At 38.6% G+C, this 26,103-nt stretch overlaps 1 protein-coding gene across 1 annotated transcript; it reads right to left on the bottom strand.

Annotated features, from left to right (window-relative positions):
• Positions 1 to 1,460: 1,460 nt before the first annotated feature.
• Positions 1,461 to 1,998, bottom strand: LOC145132807 (uncharacterized). Its single transcript, XM_079067718.1, has one exon. The coding sequence runs from the start codon at positions 1,845 to 1,847 to the stop codon at positions 1,644 to 1,646; it is 204 nt and encodes a 67-aa protein (XP_078923844.1). The 5' UTR covers positions 1,848 to 1,998; the 3' UTR covers positions 1,461 to 1,643.
• Positions 1,999 to 26,103: the final 24,105 nt, after the last annotated feature.

Raw genomic sequence — 26,103 nt, forward strand, 5'->3', positions numbered from 1 at the left:
AAGTTGAAAACCGACTTGGATCCCAGTTACCAAAGAGCTTTTGCCTTGGCGGTAAGGAGTGACTCTCACAATTAAGATGTCAGGAGTTCAAGTCTCGTTGAAAACATAGGTGGTAATTTAGAAGTAGATTAGTTAAAAAAAATGGTTAGTTACATAACCAGAAAAATTGATATTTCCATCTTACAGCTTGTTTTTGTTTTCACTTTAGTATTATTTCTATTTTAATGAATTTTCTAAAAACATGAACCCAAACTAGAAACTATTATATCCATCTTAGGTTTGCTTTTTGTCGTTTTAATTTTGCTTCATATTAAAGAGACGATACACGAGTCTATAAAAACTTGGACCATTGTGGTCGTTATATAAATACACAAAGAAAAAATTTTAAAAATAAAAAACCGGTTGAATTCCCACTTGGTATGAATTAAATATGTTTAGGTAATTGAATTTATTTTTGCCACAATGATGGTGATGAAGAAAGACATCATCAAGTGTCCAACTTGTATATACCATTTTAATGGTGTCTTCCTTTATTACCATGGTTGTGCGTTTAATGGTTTTGGTTCAATTAAACCTAACTACTTTTCTGTTTTAAAAACCCAAAAGAAAAAAAAAATCAATTGAGTGGGATTAATCAGCAAAGTCAAACAGAACTTACTACACAATGGAATGTATTAATGACGATTTTTATTTTATCTTTTAAACTACATTATTACGATTTTTCATTTTTATTGTTGTAAATTATTATGTCTTTGGGGCTAGCCCACTTGGCTAACAAGGTGTCTAACTATGAGTCTCCTAACGAGGAGGTCTTCCTTTTATCATCAACAAGTCTATATGAGATTAATAATCTGATTTTAACAAAAAAAAAAAAAAAAAAAAAAAAAAAAAAAAAAGTCTGTATTTAAAGATGCTATAAAAGTTTGACTCATGTAATTCTTATTAAATTATACTCTACACAAAACTTGTTTTATAGTTATATTATACTATTATTGTAGCAACAAGGGATCACACGTTATCTGTTAGACTATATAGTCTATCCATATAGAAATAAAGAGTCAAACTTTAGTCTCTATAACAAAATTATTGAAATCGACTTTTTTGGTTTGCATAAATTACATGTTTGTCGTTAAATTTTTATTTTTTTATTTTGCATCGTCCTTACAATTTATTTATATTGCAATTTTCGTGACATAAAATAACTATTATTATCCTTATTAGATTTTTTCATATTTAAAATTATTTCTGAAAATTATTTTAGATATAACTAAAATACTTGGGATCCACATAACCCTACACCCACCTATTCCCTCTTCTCTAAACATAAACCTGAAGCCATTGATATCCACCTCATGTCCTCCCATTGAAGCTGTCACTGGAAAACTGCAACTCTAAAGTCGTCGTTGATCTATTCCTCTTTATTGGTTAACCAAGGATATATAAACAACAAAAAGCAGATCTCCTTCAAAGTTCAAATTTATTTAGAATTTATCGAAGCTGATTACGATTCTAAACAGTGATGAAAATAATAAAATCAACAAATATGTTTCATAAACTTCAAGAGATTGGATTAGAGGAAGTTCCATCGATCTCAATAAATAATTGCTTTCTTCAGTATATTCTAGCACTAGTCAATCAAATCACTAGTAAGTTTTAAGAATGGCGCCACAGAAAGTACACATAATAGCTTTCCACGATTTCCAGTAGAACGGAACATAGCAGAACCTGGTGGCGGTCTTCATATCTGCGACACTAGCTCCGCCGCCGCACCGTGAACAAAGCCCCGCCGCAGGCTTGCAGCGCCTCACTTGTCGAGTTTGGTCCACTAAAAAGCAGAAGCAGACCATTTCGTTTAGATATTCTCCTTTTTCTGTACTAAATTGAACGGATCTCCGGCGAAATGTCGAGCGTTAGGCTTCCGACGCCGATGACAGTGGAGAGATGGAAGGATTTTGCAAGTTGTTGGGCGTTGAATATGTCGTGAAGAAGGGCTTGCGCAGTTGGGTGTATATATAGACAGTGAGTGATCAGTATGTGGCGCCTATTTGAAGCATAGAGTACAACTCAGAGATAGGTCACGAGATTCCAAAGAGTAAATTACACGAATGGTCCTTATAGTTTTGGGTTAATTTGTGCTTTGGTTTCTATTTTTTTTTTCTAACTCGGACCGTCCTATGGTTTAATTTTATTGTATTGTTGGTCCCTAATGGACTTAAAATGACCAATATACCCTTATTTATTATTTTCATTATTTTATTTATTTTTAATTGATTTAAGGAAATTGTTTAACATGTATGGGTGGGTCCCACCCAAATCCCTTCGTCCTTCTCATCAATCTTCCTTCCCCAATACCCGACCACCTTCTCCAACTACCAACTCTGACAAATATCTTCGACCACCATTTCTGGTATCTATCCCTGTGTTTTAAACCTTCAACCTTTTCCTCCCCTGCATGTTAAAAGATCAAAACAAAACCAAAATCTAAAATAAAGCCTACCTGAAAATCGAATCCAGAAAAACCAAATTTGCAAAAACCCAAACCAGTCTCCCTCTATTTCTGACCTAAATCAAATCCAGAAACAATTTCCATTGAACAAATCTGCATTAGTTATTTAGTTACAAATGAGTAAAAGTACCTAAATCATTCAGCAAAGCAAAACTTTAACCAGAAATCATAATTTAACAGAACATCATATTACCCAAAGAAATTTCCGAACAATTGAACCAATTGGAACCTAAATCATGTTCATCACTATCATCGGATTCAACAAACATCAACCCATTGAATCCAACTAATTTTTCGGATCAAAACACCCAAATTACCCAAAATCATCCTCATCTTCATCAGTTCTTCATCTGTTCTTGATCGGTTCATCTAAAAAAATCATGATAATCAACAAACCAAAATCATCTCGCTCTCCATCAGTTCATCAGTTGTTCTTCAAGAATCATCAGCAAAAATCATTCAAAAATCAATATCATCAACAATAACAAAAAAAAGTTCTTCACTAAACTCAATCGTTCATGTGAGAGGCGGAGATGAGTGTTCCAGATCGGAGGATCGATATCTGACGAGTTTTCCTGCATTGCTACCATGGCTAAGATGGCTACATCGGAGGTGAGAGCCGAAGATGAGGACGTCGAATCGGAGATGGAGAGTCACTCTAATTATAGATAAGGAGTCGGTGACTCCACCACCTTCTGCTTTCACCTCCGCCCCCAAATCGAAGCACTCGACAGGCAACGACGACGACGTTGTTAGGTATTTGGTAGGTGATGGTGGTCTGACTTCGTTGGAGTTGAGAGAGGGGGAAAGATGAGAGAATCTGGTTTGGTGTTACCTGGTGAGATTTGAGCGAAGAAGAAGGTATATGAATACGCCTACAGATTCAAGAGAATGACGAAGGGATTTGGGTGGGACCGATACATATTAAACAATTTCTTTTAATTAGTTAAAAATATAAAATAATAAATAAGGGTATATCGGTCATTTTAAGTCCATCAATGACCAACGATGCAATAGAATTAAACCATAGGACAGTCCGAGTTAGAAAAAAAAAGTTAGGAACCAAACACACAAATTACCCCAAACCATAGGGAATATTCATGTAATTTACTCAAATACAAAATATTGTTACTTCTTGTCTTGATTTATTTTTTTTATTTAAAATGATATACTTTTGATTTACATAATTAACTTATTAAGAGATAGATGTATGAAATATATCAAAAAATATAAAGATGACAGAATAAACAAGTTTGTTATTTGTCTAAACTAATACATGTAAAAATGATAAATTTAGTATGGCTTAAAATGAGTTGAATAAAATTTGTATTTAATTATTTTTGTCTACTTATTGAACTTTAAAAGCTATAAATACGATAATATAGTTATAAAATTATATTCTCTCCGTCCCAAATTAATTGTACACTTTTGACTTTTGAAGTTTTTTTTCTTTAACTTTGACCTTAAATATTTTTATTTGTGTTATATATTACTTAATGGAACTTATAACAATGAAAAGACATTTAAAATACAATCCATTTTCCATCAAGTATTATCTATCAAAAACAAAAATATTTAAGGTCAAATTTGAAGACTAAAGACTTCAAAAGTCAAATGTGGACAATTAATTTGGGACGGAGGTAGTATGAAGTATTAATAATTTAAAACTTAAAAAATAACTTAGAGATTTATATGAATATGAATAATTTTGTGGTATGTGTTCAATCAGTGGCGTACGCAAAACAGTTGAATAGCGGTGTCACTCATATACGAAGGCGATGCACCTAATAGAAAAAATTACACTACGGGGCTGAATCGAAGTAGTGGCCTGCGACCCTAAATGCTTCATACATGTCCGCCACTGTTTTCAATTTCCATAGATGAACGATTCGAATTTTTACATCTAGATAAAATCAATAGAACCTGGGGATTTCTGGGGGAATGGTGTCGAGTTCTATCCGCATCTAAAGAAATGAAGCCCCTTAATGGGAAACTGGGTTGCTAAAGATGTTGTTGTTATCTCTTCAGGGAGGGATAAAACCCGGGTTTGTTGGGTGTTATGGCATACTGCCCTATCGGATGTCACTGTCCGCTGCACCAAACCGCCGTTCAAAAAATATATATAAATAGTATCTTATAATGTTTACTAAAATATTATATATATATATATATATATATATATATATATATATATATATATATATATATGTGTGTGTGTGTGTGTGTGTGTGTGTGTCTTTGGGGTTTAACGGTATATTATGTCTTCATCCTCAAGAATGATTGAAGGCTCAAGGGTTAAATCGTGAATGTCTTCGAATGTCAGCTTGGCACCTCAAGTTGAACTATAACTGATGTCACTGTATCATACCAACTATCAAGCAAAGATGATAATAGTAACAATGTCATGACATCATCCTCGAATCCAATATCAACCGAAATCAATATCGAGATGATTGAATTGAATTTGTTAACATGACGAGTCACCGAACCACCCTCCTTTGTCTTTATATTCACCAAATGGCAGACCAGGATCATATTATTCGATGTTGAGAGATTTTCATACATATTTCATAATGCTCTAATCATGTAGTATGTAGTCTTCACGTTGACAAAATTGTAAGCTACGTTCTTTGCTGATAATATTACCACGCCAAGAGCATGTTGATCCTGTAAATTGAAGTCCTCCTGCTTCACGTTTCTTCTTAACCAAGGGTTCGTGTAACTTCTTCTGATAGAGGTAGTCATAGATCTGTATTCTCCAGAACCTGAAATCACGATCTTCAAATTTGTCGATCTTAACCTTCATGTATTCAACCTGATACAAGTTGGTGGGTTTTAAAACTTTAACAATTTGATAACGATTGTTGACCAACTACGTTCATGATGAACACATGAGAGAGATTTTATTATTTACGTGGTTCACACAAAGTAATAATCCAACCCAGAACAAACACAATTAATTTACGTGGTTCATACAATTAGGATGACCGACTACGCCCATGTCAAACACAAAAGAGAGATTTTATTATTTTTGTCGTAAAAAGATTCAATACGATACATCAAGTTAGACGAATTCAGGGAATATAAATATTAGTGAGTTGACATAAAACTGTCAGTAAAAGCTAAGCCCAAAATTCTGACTAATCTGGCCTACTAACAGTGCGAGTCAAACTTGCTCACTAAGAAAAATGAGTCAACTCTCATCAGTGGAGGTGGGATGCCAAAATTGTTGATTGTTCCAAATTGCACGAGCACTGCTTGACTGCTTAAGCATTGTTGATTTCTTGCTACTTAACCACTGTTGATTGCTTGTTGCTTAAGCATTATCGACAACTTGAGCACTATTGGTTGCACTACTTGACCAATGTTGGTTGCAAACTGCTTAAACAGTGCTGATTGCTTAAGCACTATTAATCATAAATCAATCTCCATCACTATTAATAATAAATCAATCTCCACACTCAACTAAATGGAATAATCATGTTTGTCAAAATTACTCAAACAAACAACACAAAATATACAACATCAACAATTCTTTATTTATTGAGAACTTATTGGTTTAAACATGAACTTACATAGGAAAAACTTACTACAATAACACTTAAACACTAAACTTACTACAATAACACTCAAACACTCAAATTCTTACAGGAAAATAATTAAAGAAAAAAGATGAAGAACATGTACAAAATCGTAGACGCAAATAACTAGAAACCCTAGCTGAGACTCAAAAACAAACAAGAGAAAAACCGAGAGTGAAACATTGAAAAAGTATATGAACTTATGAACAAATAAGTTGCAACCAACTTAAAATAGCTCTGACAGAAACATGGATCGAAAATCGGGTACAACCCGTATGAAACCCATAATCCGACCCAACTTCAACCTGCATGTTTACACATCTATTAAACAAAGTGAGCCACAGTCCTTATGATGGGTTTTTATAGGTTATAAAAACTATGCATGAGGCGGAAAAATATTTAACTCTTAAGTTCACATGCAACCTATTTAGATATATATTTTCTATATTGATAGCAATAAACTACAAACATCAAGAACCCTAAGGGAACTCTATAATAATCAAAATTTACATAGAGTTAGGGTTTACATATGTGACATCCCCATTTTCACGGCCAAAAAAGACCGATTTGTTTATGTTTATTTAAAAGTCAGAGTATCCATTTTGAAGAATAATATTGCGAAATTTGTTCCCATAAAAACATGATAATGATATTATCAAAGCATTTCTGAATAAATGTATTTTTATTTATTTTAAAACATTGGGATGTCACCGTCAATACAGAAACATAAGCATAACAAAATATTACAACCCTTACAGTAATTAACCTAGTGGCCTAATACTCATTGAATCTCTCAGCAGAATGTATCTTTCATATAGCCACCCGTGATACAATAAACTGAGTGGATCAGGTTGGGAAACCTGGTGAGTACATAGGGATTTCAATCCCACAATGTTTTAACACACACACACACACACACATATATATATATATATATATATATATATATATATATATATATATATATATATATATATATATATATATATATATATATATATATATATATATATATATATATATTAGAACTCGCAAGATACATTTTCATATAAGCAATTTACCCCACCCCGTCGATCCTCACAATGATATGATCCATACTCTCGGATAAAAAGGGAACAATTTTACCTAATCCGTACTCCCAGATCGGGTATGAACAACTACGTCTAACCCATGCTCTCGGATCAACGACAAATAACTATGCCCACTCCATACTCTCGGACTAGGGACGAATGACTATGTCTAATCCATGCTCACGGATCAAAGACAAATTTTAGAGTTCTACCCTCTGTGTATATCTCGCTTGTACTCATATGGAGATACTACCCGATATTCATGTTAATTAATTTAGTTTTATTCTTTAAGTCCTAAATCATCATATATTATCAGATATGCTCTTAACACGTATTTCAGACAATAACAAATATTTCACACACAAACATATATTTAATACTTTAATCAAAACTTGTATTAAAATCATGTTCGTGAAAGGGACTATGCACTCACTTGTTAAAGTGACGAATTGAAATTTGGGCAGCGCTTCGCTTCTAGCAACTGTCTTTTCCTTTGACACCTATGTTTTAGTCTAATATTTATTGTGAGTAATTATTAGTCTAGATTCATCATTAACTCAAAGTCTACTTCAAGATCTATCAAGTAAGGAAAAACCACGTAGGATCATATCGGAGGTAGGGTCCATTTGGTATACGAAGTATACTGTTTGAAAATCCCACTTTAAACACCTCACTAAATCACAGCTTATATATCATCCCCGTAAGTAGATCAATAAGTATAGCCGCTTGGAATCACTGATAAATCTTTTTATAGGTTCATAATAATGATAATGAACTTAAACATAAGTTAAACTTACATTATGGTAAGCATATCTCACTTACAAGGGGGTTTAGCGAGGAACCGAGCTCCGCGCGGATAGAACTTCTTGTTGAATCATAAAAGTGACCCTCTTGAACTCAGCTACCGCAACCATCTTTCTACCGCAACCGCTTCAGCACCCGGAGTCAATCTTGTTCATCAGCAACCGCTTCAGCACCCGGAGTCAATCTTGTTCATCAGCAACCGCTTCAGCACCCGGAGTCAATCTTGTTCATCAGCAACCGCATCAGCAACCGGAGTCAGCTACCGCAGTCAACTTAGCTAGATTACTTTATTTGTCTTTTATGTAATACACTCTATTATCCGGTATGCCTTGCACGGCTGCGTATAGAGTTGTAATCTAGTGTAGTTTCTAAGTCTCTATAAATAGAGACTTACTCTCTTTGTATTTAGAACGGAAGAACCGATAACTTATGAATTCTATCTGAATACACATTCTGAAGTTATCTCTCTATCTTTCTTCACTCATCTCTTCTTACTTAAATCTTATCATAATTCTGCTGATCATAATCGCTCTTCGGAGCAAGTCTTTAAGACTTAATCACTAAGCTTGATCTTCCTTATTAACTTGGAGTGAATGCATTCCTTGTTATGAATCAGCTTAAGTGTCTTCTTGATATAACAATTATTGTCATTTCCATTCCTTTACATTTCCGCAACTAACTCTCTAACTATCTAACTATATTATTGTTGAGCTTTTAGATCCTTTGAGATTAACTATTCGCATTATACTTGTTCTAACTTTTGTTCAAGTGTGTCTCCAAGTTTTTCTCTCAACAATTGGTATCAGAGCCAAAGTGGTTGCTTTTTAAAAACGGAACTCTGATTTTTCAAAGAGCCTTCTATACCACTAAAGCTCATTTCTTCAAAACAAAAAAAAACAATTTCAAATGGCACAATCATTATCTCTGAATGTTTCCAACAGTGTCGGTGGTTCTAACCAAGCCCCAATACTAGTCGCAAATGAATATCATCACTGGTCACAAAGAATGGAAAGGTACTTGAGAAGACTGGGTAGAGATGTATGGCGATCCGTAGAAGAAGGAACACATGTTCCAGTCCTTACACCAGTCCAAACTGACGGTGCTGCAACCAGGCTAGGAGGAGGTCAACCAGCCATGAGCCGTCCCACCAAGGATGATCTCGATAAAATGGAAAATGATGCTGTTGCTTTTTATGAAATCTCCTGCGGAGTTGCTCCTGACAACTTCGATATTATCATAAATTGCAAATCAGCGAAAGAGATCTGGGATGTTCTCAAAAACCTGTACGAAGGCTCAGAACAAGCACAAGATAAGAAGCTTACTACCGCACTCAACGAGTTCAACAACTTCAAAGCTCATACTGGAGAAAGTTTGGAAGACTCCTTCAAAAGGTTCAACCTGATAGTCACCAAGTTATCCAATGCGGGCACCATCCGCAGTAACCATGAAATCAATCTTCAGTTTCTTAATGGTTTGGGCAGACATTGGACTACGACCAAGATGATAGTCCAAGGCGATAGAAAGATTCACTCCCTGTCACTTTACAAGCTCTATGGAGAGCTGCAAGCTCAAGAATCCACCATACTCAAAGACTGTGCTGACTTCGGAGGACCACTTGCTCTCATAGCACAAGCTCCACCGCAGTCACCTTACCCTTCCTCGTATGACACTCTACCGCAGTCATACGAAGCGGATTCTGAATATGATGATGAAGAAGATTTTCAGAAGGCTATTGCTCTGGTTAGCCAACAGTTCAACCGTCTACCACCTCCTTCCTTCCTCAAGAATCAGCAGTTCAACAAACCTCCATTCAACCGTAACTTCGGTTCTCAGAATAACCACTCTCGATTTCCCAAAAGTTCTCATCCACCACCGCAATCTCAGAATATTCAACCAAAAGAGGTACGACAGTCTCCTCAAATCACTGACTCTGGTACTCCAGAAGACAAGACTGATGTTGTAATTTGTCACAAATGCAACAAAGAGAATCACTTTGCACGAGATTGTAAGGCTAATGTAGTAAAAGACAGAGCATTCTACCTTAGAATGGCTCAAGAGTTGGAAGACAAAGAAAAAGCTGAAAAGGCAAGGGCATACGTGACCCATGTCAAAAGAGACCATCAAGTCTGGTCATCCGGAGACGAAGATGAGGCCATCAGCAGTGTCAAAGGAAAAGGGAAAATTTGCATGCTGGCCACTGCGGATGATGATGGGTCTACAATGTTGAACAAGAACTACTGCTACATGGCAAAGGATGGAACACTAAGCATCGTCGAACAGGTAAAACTCATGATCCAAACTCTAAACTATAGCATGCATGACTGTCAGCCTTACATAGATGATCTTAATGACACTTGTGCTGCCGTCCTTACAAACTATAATAAAGCCTTAGATGAGAAAAACATTGCGTCCCAAGAGATGTTCCACGTGAGAGGACGACTGGATAACAAAAGACTTAAGATGGCTATGTTAGAGAAGGACCTAGAGTTAGAAAAGGATGCAAGAATGTTAAGTGAAACCCAATTAGAGATAGCTTTGAACCAGAGAGATTTAGCTCAGAGAGAAATTGTACGCTTAAATCTCTTAATTGAAAAATTGTTTAATGAAAGTGAAGCTATTGAAAATTTGGTAAACAATGGAACCGTGGACAATACATACAATTGGGGTTGGTCAAATGGATATCCTACCTCAATGGATTCCTCACCCCGGTTCAACAAAGACAGACTGTATGTCCCTGCAGACCGAGAATTTCATTTCCCTGTCAATGACAAGACTTTTCCCGAAGATATTAAAACTCACTTCGGTAGACTGCACAACTTAAGCAATAATTGTGTCATTGAGGAAATTGTGCCGGAGGTTTCGGGTCACACATGTGATCAAATTCCTATCTGTGGCACCATCTATCCAAATTCTCAAACTTCATCCGTAGTTGATGAAGAGATTGTTGTTGAGGGCCCCGAAGTCTCAAAAGACTTTCCATCTCTTTCCTCAGACCGCAGTGTCTCTCACTGTAGTCAAATGTCCCACAAATGTCCCACCGAAGTCCCATCTAAGACTTACTCAGCGGTAGTCAAGTCATCCCTACCGCAGTCATCAGTTCAAGGAACTGTAACTCTTCAGCCAATATTTCATGAACTACCTATAGAAAATTTTGAAGTAGGTCAATGTTCCCAAATTCCTGAATCCTCAAGTTCTGATGACTCAAGTCCGCGTTTTCAAAATCATTCTAAGAATTCCAGGAAACCGCAGTTGAACAACAATGACTGCGGTTCACCAAAATCTTTGGCAAAAAAGGCTTTTAAAGAAGAAATCAGATCTCGCGGTACTAATAGACAAACTTTTTCAAAAAACAAGAAGCAAGTCAGATTTCCTAAATCCAAAAGTCCTAAAAAATTTGTTTTCTCTCACTACATTTCAAAAAAATCTTCTTTCAAGAAAACAAACAAAAAGGAAAGTTCAGTTTCAAAAGTCATTCCTACTCCTTCTGACACAACCCAAAAGGGTGTTCAGTCTTTTCGAAACTATGTTTTTCAGGTCTATTCTTCAAATGATCCTAAATGGAAAGGTATTTTACCCACTCCAACACTTTTAAAGTCACGTCAAAATTTCAAATGGAAGGGTATCTTACCAAATCCATCAAAAAGAATTCAGAAATATACACGTGCTAAAACCTTTCATAAACAGACTTTTTCAAAACCCAAAACACTCGTGTCAGGAATTACCCATCTCGGACCGGTAACAGATCCAAAACATCCTTAAAACCGCTGACCAATCACAGTGTTAGATCAAAAGACAAAATCTCATTTTGTAAATGTCAGTGTAGTTGTCAAAAGGTTTTATCTCATGTCAAATCGAGTCAGAGTCAGAAACCTCGTATTTTTTCAAAAAATCACAACACTCCAAATCTACTCAAACACCCAGGACTAGGCTCAAAAGTTGACAAGAGACCTGTCCCTGCAACATCGGACCATGCATCACTCAGAAACACATCAATTGTCCCAGGCTCTAAACTTGTTTGGATGCCTAAACTAACCGTGTAATTCTCAGGCTTTGTGTAAAGAGGAACAAGAAGAAGAGTGGTTAATTGACAGTGCCTGCTCCTTGCACATGACCGGAAGGTTAGAGTACCTTCGGGATTTCAGGCCTATATGCAATGGTGGAAATGTCACGTTTGGTAACAATGCAAACGGTGTCATCCGAGGTTACGGTGTTCTCACTACGGGGAACTTTTCCATTCAGAAGGTTGCTCATGTAGAAAGCCTTAAACACAATCTCATCAGTGTTGGCCAACTATGTAAAGCAGGACATCGTGTTGAATTTGATGATCAGTTTTGCTACGTAATGACGAGTGATAGAAACACTTGCCTGATCAAATCTCGATCCGAAGGTACCATGTACCCTTTGGATGTTTCTCTAATCATTGGTAAACCGCAATTGTGTTTCTTGTCCAAAGCTGTATCCGAAGTCAGCTGGGTATGGCACCGTAAGCTAGCTCATCTCAACTTCCGGTACATCAACAACTTAGTCACTGGAGAACTAGTCCGCGGTCTCCCTATTCTCAAATTTAGCAACGATACTCTCTGTCCGGCTTGTGAATGTGGTAAGCAGTCTAAAGCAAGTCACCCTCTGATAATGGACTATTCTATTTCTGAACCACTGGAACTATTGCACATTGATCTCTGCGGTCCATCAACCGTAGCCACCCTCCACCACAAGAAGTATATACTGGTTATTGTTGATGACTATACACGCTTCACATGGGTCTTCTTCCTCAGACTCAAATCAGAGACACCGCAGATCTTCATCAACTTCATCAAAGAAATCGAACTTCAGATCAAGCTTCCAGTTAGACGCATTCGCAGTGATAATGGAACCGAGTTCACTAATCATCTTCTTAACAGTTTCTTGGTGTCCAAAGGCATTTCTCACAACTTCTCAGCACCCTACACACCGCAACAAAATGGTGTAGTAGAAAGAAGGAACCGCACACTGGTAGAAGCAGCCAGATCCATGCTTAACTTTGCCCAACTTCCTCTCTACTTCTGGGCTGAAGCAGTAGCAACCGCATGCTTTGTCCAAAACCGAAGTATCGTGTGTAAACGCCTCAATAAAACACCATATGAGGGCCTTAACAACTGCAAGCCCAATGTTCGCTTCTTTCATATTTTTGGGTGTAGATGTTCGTGATCAACAACAGAGATCAGCTCAACACGTTTGCACCGAAGTCCGACGAAGGCATATTCCTTGGTTACTCCACTAACAAGGTTGCTTATCGAGTGCTCATCAGGCGTACAAGGCTGATCATTGAAAGCTTCGATGTGAAATTTGATGATTCTCACATCCGCGACGCCCCTCCATCCACTGAAACCACCGCAATCATGGAAAGTGACATTCCTGCCTCTTTAGGTCCCTTGAATCTAGTTGAAGTCAACTATGAGGATCTTTTCGATCCTATTGAAACGACAAAACTATCCGAAGTTCTTGTGTCACCCGCAGCTCAACAACAACATGCTGATGTTTCTGGACCATCTCTATCTGAAGTAGCCTCTCTCAATACTTCCACCTCTCCGGTTGAGGGGGAAAGATCTACTCCGGATCTAGCCGCAACCGTCGAGGTTCCAGTACTTGATGTTGTTCAAATTCCTGTCCGCAGAGAAGCATTACCATCAAACGTATCTTCAGATTCGGATGATGAACGCATAGAAAATATCGACACTAGAACTGATCCAAGGATTGTCACTCTCCCATCCGCAGTCCAGGGGGAACCTTCTCAGGTTCCAGAGGAACTCCTATCTGCAACCCAGGGGGAACCTCTCCCAACTGCTCAAGAAAATTCCGTTCCAATAGATCAAGATGACTCAGCAGGATGTTCTCAAGTCCAGGGGGAACTGTCATCTCCAACCGCATTTTCCTCTGACATTCAAGATATTCCCTCTACCGCAGCTGCTGATCATCTGCTGCCACGTCTTCATGTATGGACGAAAGACCACCCACCAGGTCAAATCATTGGGAACCCATCCGCAGGCATCCAGACACGATCTTCCAAGGACCTATCTGATCACTGCCACTATGCAGCATTTATGTCCTCGGTAGAACCTAGAACGATCAAAGAAGCATTGCTTGAACCTGACTGGATAGCCGCAATGCAAGAAGAGCTTGAAGAATTTCAAAGAAATAAAGTTTGGCAGCTCGTTCCGAAGCCACGTGGTCACTCCATTGTTGGCACTAGATGGGTGTTCAAAAATAAGTTGGATGAATCTGGTGCGGTAGTCAGAAACAAGGAAAGGCTAGTTGCAAAGGGGTATAGTCAACTTGAAGGCATTGACTACGATGAAACGTATGCTCCGGTAGCACGCATGGAAGCTATCCGGATCTTTCTAGCATACGCAGCCCACAAAAACGTCAAGGTACACCAAATGGACGTTAAGAGTGCCTTTCTCAATGGGGAACTAAAAGAAGAGGTTTATCTTCAGCAACCTCCAGGCTTTGAAAATGTTGAATTCCCAGACCACTGCTACAAGCTTGAAAAGGCAGTCTACGGTCTGAAGCAAACCCCAAGAGCATGGTATGAGACTCTTTCTGAATTCCTTGTCTCATCCGGGTACAAGAGAGGAGTGATTGATCCCACACTATTCAGAAAAGTAAATGGCGACCACCTCATGATGGTATAGATATATGTGGATGATATCATCTTCGGTTCCACTAATCAAGGCATGGTGGATGAATTTGCTAATCTCATGACCAACAAGTTCAAAATGAGCATGAATAGAGAGATTAATTTCTTTCTAGGTCTTCAAGTGAAACAAGTACCGCAAGGCATATTCATTCATCAAGAAAAATACACCACTGAACTATTGAAGAAATATTCTATGGACAACTGTTCATCTGCTAAGGTCCCCATGGCCTTCGGTTATAAGATCTCTGCTGATCCCTCAGGCGAATCTGTGGATCACAAGACTTATAGAGGCATCATCGGCTCTTTGATGTACCTCACTGCAAGCAGGCCAGACATTGTCTTTGCAACTGGTGTATGTGCAAGGTATCAGGCTGACCCAAAAGTCTCACATATGACCGCGGCCAAACAGATACTACGGTACCTGAAAGGAAGCAAATCTCTTGGTCTATGGTACCTCGCAGGCAATGACTTCAGCTTGCAAGCTTTCACAGATGCGGATCATGCCGGATGCAAGCTCGATCGAAAAAGCACTTTAGGAGGATGTCAATCCTTGGGTGAAAGACTAGTCAGCTGGTCCTCAAGAAAACAAAGCTGTGTCTCTCTATCAACTGCAGAAGCCGAGTATGTGGCCGCAGCCAGCTGTTGCTCTCAAGTCCTTTGGATGAAAACTCAACTAATGGACTACGGGTATAGAATGCTGCGGATACCGATCTATTGTGACTCTGAAAGTGCTATTGCTATTTCTCACAATCCAATTCAGCACTCCAAGACTAAGCACATTGAACTACGGTATCATTTCATCAAAGACCACATCTTAAAAGGTAATATTGAACTCATCTTTGTCCCTTCTCATGAAGAGATTGCTGATGTGTTCACAAAAGCGCTCGATTCAACAAAGCTTAACATCTTCCTGCAAATGTTAGGAATGATGAATCCAGACCCGCAATTCTTTTTGAATTGTTAGCTACCGCAGACCATCCTTGGTCTCCATTGCGGTTCTAACTGAGAATTACATGTGATAGATGGTTTTGGTACCGCTGTCTAGGTACCGCAACCATATATCATACGTATCTCTCATGGGTCTTTATGGTATGTTATTACTAATCTTTGTACAAGTGTTTTCCTCTCAGTTTCTCACTGCAGTCTTTCCTTGTTCATCCGCAATGACGTTTCTCAACCGCAATGAAAGTTCCATCCGCGATGACGTTTCCAACTGCAATGAATTTTCCATCCGCGATCATCATGATAATTTCTCAACTGTTTTATCAACTCTTGAATCTTTGTGTGCTATTTAATGATCCTTCATTAAGTTAAACATTAAAGACAAAAAAACATTCTCTTTAGAAACTGTCACATTCTCTTTTTGAATAATCCTTGTATCAGACCTATTTTAGGGATGATGACAAACAGAACGTTTTTCAATAAACTCATCCTTAATTTGTCCTTTCCTCTCCCCAATACGTCCCATCCGTTACAACTTCCTCTCCCATCACCCCCACGATCACCTGACGTATTGACATGCGTCTGACTTTACATTAAATGCAAAACCCCTTTTGGAAATCTCCCAAAATCTCTTCAAACCCATTTTAATTATGTGTGGCTGAGATTTAATCCAAAATTCATAGATTCCCCCCAAAACCCCAATCGACGTTTTACCCTATCCTTACCATTTACCTAGGGTTAAACACTTTTTCACCCCCCTTTATAAACCCATCTTCTTCCCCAACAATACTTTACGTTTTCTGAATATCGATTCTTTCTCCCAAATTCCTCAAAACCTTCAAAACTTTCAAGAACTCTGTTTTCTTCTCTCAAATCTTCAACAATGGTGAAATCAGGTGCATCAAAGAAGCAATCCAAGGCTTCAGGTTCTGTAAATCCAACAGGTTCCGACTCTCCAACAATCGCTTCAAGTAATTTCAGAGCAATATTTGAAGATCATCCTTCATATAATGCTCCTATCAAGCTTATGATCAAGTTTCTCAGGAACCACCCTCTGTTTGGTCCATTCGATGCATTTACAGACGTTATTCCAGTTTCTACTCTATTCAAATGTGCATTCTCTGCATATCGCCCAATAGAAAACCCCCAAGAAGTTCACCTCAATCTCATGAACGATTCTTTGGTCATCTTGTCCAAAGAAAAGTTCTTAAATGCCATTAATCTTCTGGTTCACCCTTCCATCAAGATTTTCTCACCTTCAATGGCAGACGTTACATCCGCACTCTACCAGATGGGGTATCAGAAACCAATTCGAGGGATTGGTGAGTTCAAAAAGAATTAGCTGCCTGCGGTATGGCAGTTTGTGTGTCATTTTGTCATCTGCTGCCTATCCGGCAGAACCGGAGGCATCGACAACATGGGACTGAAGCTACTGGAATTGGTATGGAGCATCTACACAGGCCACGACATAAACTATGGACAAATCCTTTGGGACGACTTCCTCCAATACATTCCCAAAGAGCACCCAAGGGAGAACCCAACCGAACTCACATTTGCATGGTTCTGGTCACTTTGCATCTCAGACTTACATGCGGATGCTGGAATAGACATGGGTAGTGACATCAACTTTTTCGTCACTAAGGATCTTAAAAGGTACAACCCTTCTTCTGATTAAACGATATTTGGACCGATCCGCAGACTCCCTACTCATATCTTTTCTTCTCTTGGTCTTGAGACTGCTGATGTCTCAGACCACATTGAGGCTACGGAGGGTATTGCCCCATACCCTCCTACCCCGCCTCTTCCATCCGCAGCCATTATCCCTGAGGGTACCGCGGTCCCCTCTTCCACTACACTATCCAATCTTTCTCAAAGAAGAAAGCAGTTGGCAACCAAGAAACAAAGAACACCCAAGAAGGATGCTCCTAAACGAACCGCACCCACCAAGAAACGAAAAACAAAGCCTGCCCCAACCATATCTAGCAGTGATTCAGATGAGGATAGGCATCCAATCTCTATCCTCAAGAAAAGGAAAACAACCGATACCCTTATCCATATGCGTGACCGGACCGATGCTGAAGCCTCTCAACAGGCTCCAGTAGTCCTTGGGGTGCCCGCACACCCATTCGACACCACCATCATTTTCCAGTCAGACTCAGAAAGTGAGTCTGATTCTCAACTACGTGGAGACTCCCCCCTAGTGCACTCCCAAGAGGACGACACTGGTTCACGCCCTAAGGTCTCCAGGGCGTCCCGACTGCCTTTCTTTTCACCAGAGGAGTTGCGCTCCATCCTTCTTTCTGTCACCCAAACACTACAAACACCTTCCCACCCGCAGGGCACTTGTTTCGCCCATGCCAGAACTGAGTAGAGGCCACACTTGACCACGGGTCAAGGAGACCGAGGAAGCTCAGGAAATCCTACTCTGTTTTCATCTTTTACAGGTGGTTTAGGCACGGTGAGCACAAATGTGCAAGGATCCGTGGACCCGAAGGACACTTCGGTGCGCTTTGAAGGATTTGACGGTGATGCATCCAATGACTCTTGGTTACAGTACAATCCGGTAACTGAGTCAGACAAGAAGAAGTATGCTGTGTTCCAAAGGGCTTTCCAAGCCCGCAAGGAACAACAAATCAAGCAGCAACAACAGAAAGAACAGGAGATCCAGTCCGTGGCTAGATATTGGGCAAATGCCATCAGCAATGCCAGTACCGTAGCCACCATTCAAAAAGTTCAGAACTGGATGGATCAGATGGCTGAAACAATTTCAAAAGCTCAAGCTTCCGGTGCAGCCGCAGGTACCTCCAAAGTTCCTCCTACTCCAACTCCCATTCCATCTCCCACTCCTACAGTCAATCCATCACAAGACGAAGAACCTGCAATCGAACTCAGTGCAGCTCCCACCTTCGGTCTTGATGATGAAGACATCCAAGAAGTAAACAAGCCAAGCCCTTCTGATGATGACCTCATGATGTTTGAAGAAGAGGAGTCCAGCGGTTCTCAACATTCGACTTCCAAGCCTAAAGAGAAGAAGAAAAAGAAGAAGAATGTTGTCACCCGGAAGGAGTTCATGAGCCTTCAAGCCAAAATCGATCAGATCTTGGCTACGGTCCAGCCTACTCAACCGCAACCTGAAGACACTCCAGGACCGCAGTCACTGATTGAAAGAATAGAGCGTCTGGAAACAAGGGAACGCATGGCTGCTGAACGAATATCTCTCAAAGTAGAGATGGGGATCCAGTCCCTTGACAATAACCGCAAGGCTGACCACAAGGACTTCATGGCTGCAGCGGAACGCCTCATTATTGAGGTGACCGCAATTAAAACGGATCTTCAAGCGGCCATCGCGGATCAAGCTTCTCAGTCTCAGAAATTGATAGATGAGACTCATACTGCTTATGAGTCCACTATCTCTGTTCTTCAAGCAACCATCAACAGACTGCAGAAATCCCTTTCCTCCAACTTCCATGGCCCTGAGATCCTCCAGCTCACCAAAGAAATCCACAAGTTGCTCTTCAGCTCCTCCACTCCAAACAACCAACATTTGGCAGAAGCTCTCAAAGCTCAGTTCCAAGAAGTCTTTAACAAGGTGGATGGACTTAAGCAATGGCTTGAGGAAGCACCGGGGTTGCATCCCTCAAGAGGGGGGAAGTGATGAAGAACAAGAAGTCCATCACTCTGATACTTCTATTCATCAGAGTCCTCCCATCATCATTGAAAAAATTCCCATACCACCGCAACCATCTCAACATACTCCATCTCCTCACACTTCACCTCCAAAAGATACTCCCAAAAATCCAAAGACTCCTCCGCACTTCAAGAACTTGGCTGAAAACATGTCTTCTCCAAGCACCACAGACTCCCCTGCCACCGCTCAAAGGAAGCATGATTGGAAAGCAGCCAAGCTGGCAGAGTTAATTTGGAGAGAATGCGGGTTTGACACCATGATGAATGAGTCCTTGATCAATTCTTGGATCAATCCGCACCGCAGGCTCCTAGACGAAGATTACAGACCACACCTCACTTATGCTGAACCCCGTGCTGATGGATACTGGGATATACCAATTTCTCCAAATGCCAAGTACTTCACTGTATTTGAGCAGTTTGACCAAAGCCTTCCAGATCACAAGAGACTGCCAATGGAGTTTGAGAGACTTAGTCTTTTTCATGCTAAACATGCCTCCTCCATTGAAAACATATGGTCTAACGACAGACCATCCGCAGTCAAGAACTACAAAGTCAGGAAATTTATGAAGGCTGACTACATCTAGTATACCCTCACCAGAAGGGAGCATGACTACATCCGCACCCAGGCAGACTTTCCTTGTATGAATCCAGAAGAAATCTTCATTATTGCCAGGGTGTTCCAAAACAAGTCAGAAAAGCACCTTAAAATGCAGATAGCGCTTGAAAAAGCCAACTCTTTACTCAGGGATACGGTATGTGACTTTGCCAAGATAGATGCGGATATCTACCCCACCATCCTCAAGAAGTTTGATCTCCCACCTTTTGAACCTGTGCCAATGCCTACCGCAGGCTTCCAAGAAAGATCTCTAGGCGCAACAAACTACCCTGAACTTGGAGTCATATTCAAAAGGAAGACAGACAATGTCAAATATTTCATTCCTATGACTGCCATGCACCGCCTGACCAAGAAACAACTTGACATCTGCCGGACTGCAATTGAAAGATCGAAGCATACTATCGCAGAAGTCAAGTTCGAGACCACAAGAAGAATCACATGGTTGGAAAACGTCAGGAAATTCTGGTAGATTTTGATCAAGTTCCTCAAACTTGATAGCTGAACCAGAGTTAAAGAGGTCACTTAGGGGGAAATTGTTGAATCATAAAAGTGACCCTCTTGAACTCAGCTACCGCAACCATCTTTCTATCGCAAACGCTTCAGCACCCGGAGTCAATCTTGTTCATCAGCAACCGCTTCAGCACCCGGAGTCAATCTTGTTTATTAGCAACCGCATCAGCAACCGGAGTCAGCTACCGCAGTCAACTTAGCTAGATTACTTTATTTGTCTTTTATGTAATACACTCTATTATCCAGTATGCCTTGCACGACTGCTTATAGAGTTGTAATCTAGTGTAGTTTCTAAGTCTCTATAAATAGAGACTTACTCTCTTTGTATTTAGAACGGAAGAACCGATAACTTATGAATTCTATCTGAATACACATTCTGAAGTTATCTCTCTATCTTTCTTCACTCATCTCTTCTTACTTAAATCTTATCATAATTCTGCTAATCATAATCCCTCTTCGGAGCAAGTCTTTAAGACTTAATCACTAAGCTTGATCTTCCTTATTAACTTGAAGTGAATGCATTCCTTGTTATGAATCAGCTTAAGTGTCTTCTTGATATAACAATTGCTGTCATTTCCATTCCTTTACATTTCCGCAACTAACTCTCTAACTATCTAACTATATTATTGTTGAGCTTTTAGATCCTTTGAGATTAACTATTCCGCATTATACTTGTTCTAACTTTTGTTCAAGTGTGTCTCCAAGTTTTTCTCTCAACACTTCTGAGCCTAAAGCTCCTCTTCTTGGGGCTTTCCGGCGCTCCGGGCTTCACTACTAACACCTAGGAGGTGCTAGGGAAAGGCTTAGAGGGTTTGGCGGTGTTTGGAAGAGAATTGGTTGAGAATGTGTGGAGAAAAGTGTGAAAAACGAGCTCTATTTATAGGTTGCCAATTGCCCAGTACGTTAGGCGTACTCAACATTACGCGGGGCGTAATGGGTAAAACAGCAGTACGCTAGGCGTACCACCTAAGAGGTATGTTAGGCGTAATTTGCCATGTGTCGTAATCTCGCTCCAAACCGTGGGGAAGAAGTAGTGGCTCAGATCTTGCGACATGACACTTTGAGGTTTAATCCAAAAATTAATTATCTTCTAAAATCCGTAACTTTCGCATACGAGCTCCGTTTTTGACGTTCGTTATATCCACGCGTAGGTAGCGACGTGATCTACAGCTTACGTTTAGACTATGTCGGCTAATTTTGATTTTATTTTTAAATTTATATTTTAACATGCTTAGACAGTTAAAGTTCGTTAAAATGCATAACTTTGTCATCCGACGTCTGTTTTCGACTGTCTTTATATCGTTGAGCTCCTATTAACGAGATATTCAATTCTCGTTTAGGTTGTGTCGGCTAATAATCGATCGATCTAAAATTTGATTTTCGGGTTGTGTACTGTTATGCTAAATCTTAGAAAAATCATAACTTCATCTAACGAAGTCAGAATTGGACGTTCTCTATGTATACATTCTCAGTTTAACGTCTACTACGAATTTCGTTTCGATATATAAGGCTAAAAAGTGTTTTATTAGAAATTTAATTTTTACGATACGTGGAGTCGTGTCAGTTTAATCGTGAAACTTCAACAGGTCATAACTTCTTCATTATAAGTCAGATTTCAACGCTCTTTAGATGTACAGAATCCTTGTGACATATACTATAACTTTGGTTAAGATTATTTATCCTAAATAATCTGCAGACGTTACAACATACCTCTTGATTATTATAGTAAATAATCACATCAATATCCTTCTTGAAAACCTTGGAAAGCAAACACCAAAATTTTAGTGCCTCTAATGGTTTGTACCCAAAACCCTAGAAACCCTATAATGACGAGGAGAGAGAGAGGAGCGGGGAAGAAATTTTTTTCCTATACTTGTAGGAAAAGGTATGAACGAAAATAATGAGCCAAAGAGTCATATTTATAATTTAGGTAACCTGCAGGCAAAGCAAGATTTGAATTGATTAAATAATAGATTTAATCATAATTCAAATAATTTATATTTATGCAACCATAAGGCTTCCATAAACCCTAAGAACCCCTCCAAAACCATTCATGCCATAGAGAGTTCTAGAATTGCTTTTTTTGTTCAACTATTGAACAATTACAAATCACCCCTTACACCTATAATTAATTCCAATTAATCCCAAATTAATTCTAGATTAATTACGATTAATAATTAATTAATTCTAATTAATTTTTTATTAATTTATTAAGTATATAAATTAACAAATCAATTATTTAACTATTGATCTCATGTTAATTTATTAATCACATAACAAATTTAGATATTAATTATCTATTTCCAAGTAATATATTACTCACATAATATATTAACAAAATATTTCTCTCTCTCTCTCTCTCTCTATCCTAATATCATTTCTAGCTATTTATGGTTATGAGGGCAACCCAAAAAGGACTTTGCTTCTATTTTCAAGTTTATATCAATTTATTTATGAGCTTAGACACCTTAATCCAACAGTATCCCACTTGGACAAGTCTATAACTACAATTTCAAGTATAACCAAATAGCAAAGAGTGCTTTCCAAAGCCACTGTCGAACTCCGATCTAATCAGACATTGGCCCTAAGATAAGTGATAAAATATTCCTTCGTTCTAAAAGATATCGTATGGACATGAGACAAAGATTAGAATCAATCTCATACTCCAAGATTCTGTTTCTCGATTTCCTGATTTATGATGACTGAATTCAGACTACTAATTGTGCACATCAATTCAGTCTGGGCTTGGCCAAGCACTTCCAATGTCGAAAAAAAAATCATCGAGGAGCCCAAAGATATCGCTTTTCCCGTTGGAGCAAAAGGTACGAATAAACTTCGACTTACATGATTGTATCTTTTACTCACCAACTCATGCATGAAACTACGTTTTATGACATCACGTTACTGATGCGTTTTCGCAATACCAATGCACAACCGATTTGTAAATTACAACTCATATATCTCCGTTTTAAGAATAAAAGATATTATCGTCTCACAATTACTCGTGATAGAACCCATGAAGTAATTCTTTGAGCGTGGATTTATCCAATACTCAAAATCCCTATTTTTCTAAGTACACGTGAACATTGTAGCAATCTTATTGCAATGTCTAATCCTCATAGACAATCTACAATTCAATTCATGACAATCTTAATTCACTACTTACTTCCAAAAATATGATCAACTGTGGAATTCGAATAATCAAATCATTCAAGAAGTAAAACATGCAAAGTGAAACACAATAATAAACTAATTAACTATGGTCTCAAAATTATTTAATATAAACACTCTCTATTATTAATCATCATAATAATTACGACTTTATTCATTGTACAATGTTTCAAGTAATCAACTCGTTGGGAATTAGAGTTGCATCATTGTGTTTATTTAATTAGTTCATTTATGTAAACGGGATTGGGCTTATCCACCCGTCTTTTATTAGGGTTATAGTATTTAAGGTGCATGCATGCACCGTGTTTTAATAACTTTTGGCAATATTCTTGTAAGCTAATCATGCCTCTACAGTAGCAATTCTTAATCGTGTTCTTCTGAGGCTGTGGCATATAATCATTAAGAATATTTTGAATCATTGTCTTGTTCTTGTTCATAATCTGTTTTGAATCTAATCGATCTTTCAAGGATTAATATCCTAACAATTGGTATCAGAGCAGGAGACTGTGTAATCTATACGCATCTCTTCTGTTTATAGAGTCATTAGGGTTTCCGTTAATATTGGATCTTGTTTAAGCCATCATCACAGTTCTCTTGAAGCTATTCAGTGATCTGAATATTACCCTAAAACTACATCAGTTTACACGTCTGATTCTTAACAGGTCTTAAAGAGTATATCATCATGCAGCACGAAGAATCTCACATCAACTCCATGAACCTGTCTAGAAGCATTGGATTGACCACCACGATCCCGATTCTTTTTCCCAATGAATATGAAGTATGGGCGCTTCACTTCGACGATTATGTTCTTGGTCTAGAAGACAACGGATATCTGATATGGAAAGCCATCACTATTGGAGCATTTGTTCACACTGGAACCAGAAGAGTCATTAAAACACAATCTGACTACAACAAACTTCTTCTTGATGTTAAAGATGTCCCTCAAGATGAGAAAGACAAACTGATTAGCAATCTTAAGGCAATGAGAATCATTCGATTTGCTTTGCCGGCTGACACTTTTCGTCTAGTTAGTTCGTATGACATAACCAAAGCCATATGGGATAGGCTTAAGGAACTATACTCTACAGATGCAGATCTTGAGCACTCTACACAAGCACTCTTGCTTTCAGAGTTTGGTGCATTTACATAAAAGCCTGAAGAGAGTTTGAGTCAAACTTTCAATCGTTATAATCATCTTCTAAGTAGGATGATGAAACATGGCATTGGACGTGAACTTATTGAACAAAAGGTCACCTTTATGAATGGGCTTAGATCTGAGTGGATGGCGGTGGTGTCTACAATCCACGCACATGAGCAGTTCAAGAATTATACCCTGGCAAAGCTTGTTGGAATCCTAAAGTCACATGAGAATGAGGTGACAAAAGAAGCAAAAGTTGTATCTGGAATCGGATCTTTGGCTCTCGTTGCGAAGGGCAAGAAAGTAGCAAACGATGGTTCAGAATCTGATCTTTCTAATTGTGAGCTTACAAATGAAGAGTTTGCATTGATGGTGTCAAATCCAAAGCGTTTCGCAAAGAAGAAGTTTCCTTCCAACAAGAACCGAAACTCGCAGGGAAGCTACAGCTCTGAGAAGGTAAAAGAGGAGAGTGTGAATAGCTCACAAAAGGAAGAGGAAAAGAAGGAAAAGAAGCTAACTGATGACTTTGGATATGATTGTAACTACTGTCATGGCAAAAATCACTTGGCCAAAGAATGCATGTTGCAAAGGTTAAATGAAAAGAAAGAAGGAGAAGACGATGAGACTTATCATCTCCGAAAGCTTGAGGAGATAAAGAAGAAAAAGAACTATCATAATTCAATGTCTGCTTTAATTGTTCAAGAAAAAGAAGTTGATGATGAATTTGGCAGAGTGGAAGTCTGGTCCACGGATTCTGAAGATGAGGAGGTTCGCAGGCCTACTCATGGGAGAAGTTTCGTTGCGAAAGAAGAGGATTCATATTCTGGAGGAAGATGTTTCATGGTGACAAGTGATGTGTCACAAATGCGAGGATATGTCACTGATAGTGGACGTGGAAGTGATAGATGTTTCACTGTGAAACCAGTCTTTGAGCAAATCAGCGAATGCGATCAGATGATTAACAAGGTAAACTCAATTCTTGAATCTCTCAATATACTTGTGTCAAAATACGAAACTGAACTAAATGACTTAAAATTCACATTTTTCTAGTATCAGTAATAGTTTGAAACAAACTCACTTGACAAATTCTAACTTAACCGATCAAATCAGCAGGGTTTCGTCAAAGAGTGAGGAGAGACGCATATGGATAGAGAAGATTGAGTCTGATTTAGCTAAGTCTAGGGATGAGTTAATTTACCTACAACGAGACAATTTAAACTTTTTGAAACAACGTAATATTTTTTGTTTGATTGCGAAAAGGATTTATTTTAATATTACTCAATTGCATCTTGATTGTGAGATTGGTCAGAAACTCCATAAGATGATATTGCCATTCCTTGAATTAAAGGGGGATGAGATTGACGCTGACTGTTACAAGTGTGAATCTATCATATCATCTGAC

This window comes from Lactuca virosa, chromosome 8 (genome assembly GCF_052849685.1).
Source record: "Lactuca virosa cultivar CGN04683 chromosome 8, Lactuca_virosa_CGN04683_v6, whole genome shotgun sequence".
NCBI lineage: Eukaryota > Viridiplantae > Streptophyta > Magnoliopsida > Asterales > Asteraceae > Lactuca > Lactuca virosa.

Bases quoted from the DNA above. Each gene is read 5' to 3' on its own strand.
- LOC145132807 (XM_079067718.1), bottom strand. From the start codon at position 1,847: ATGGTCTGCTTCTGCTTTTTAGTGGACCAAACTCGACAAGTGAGGCGC.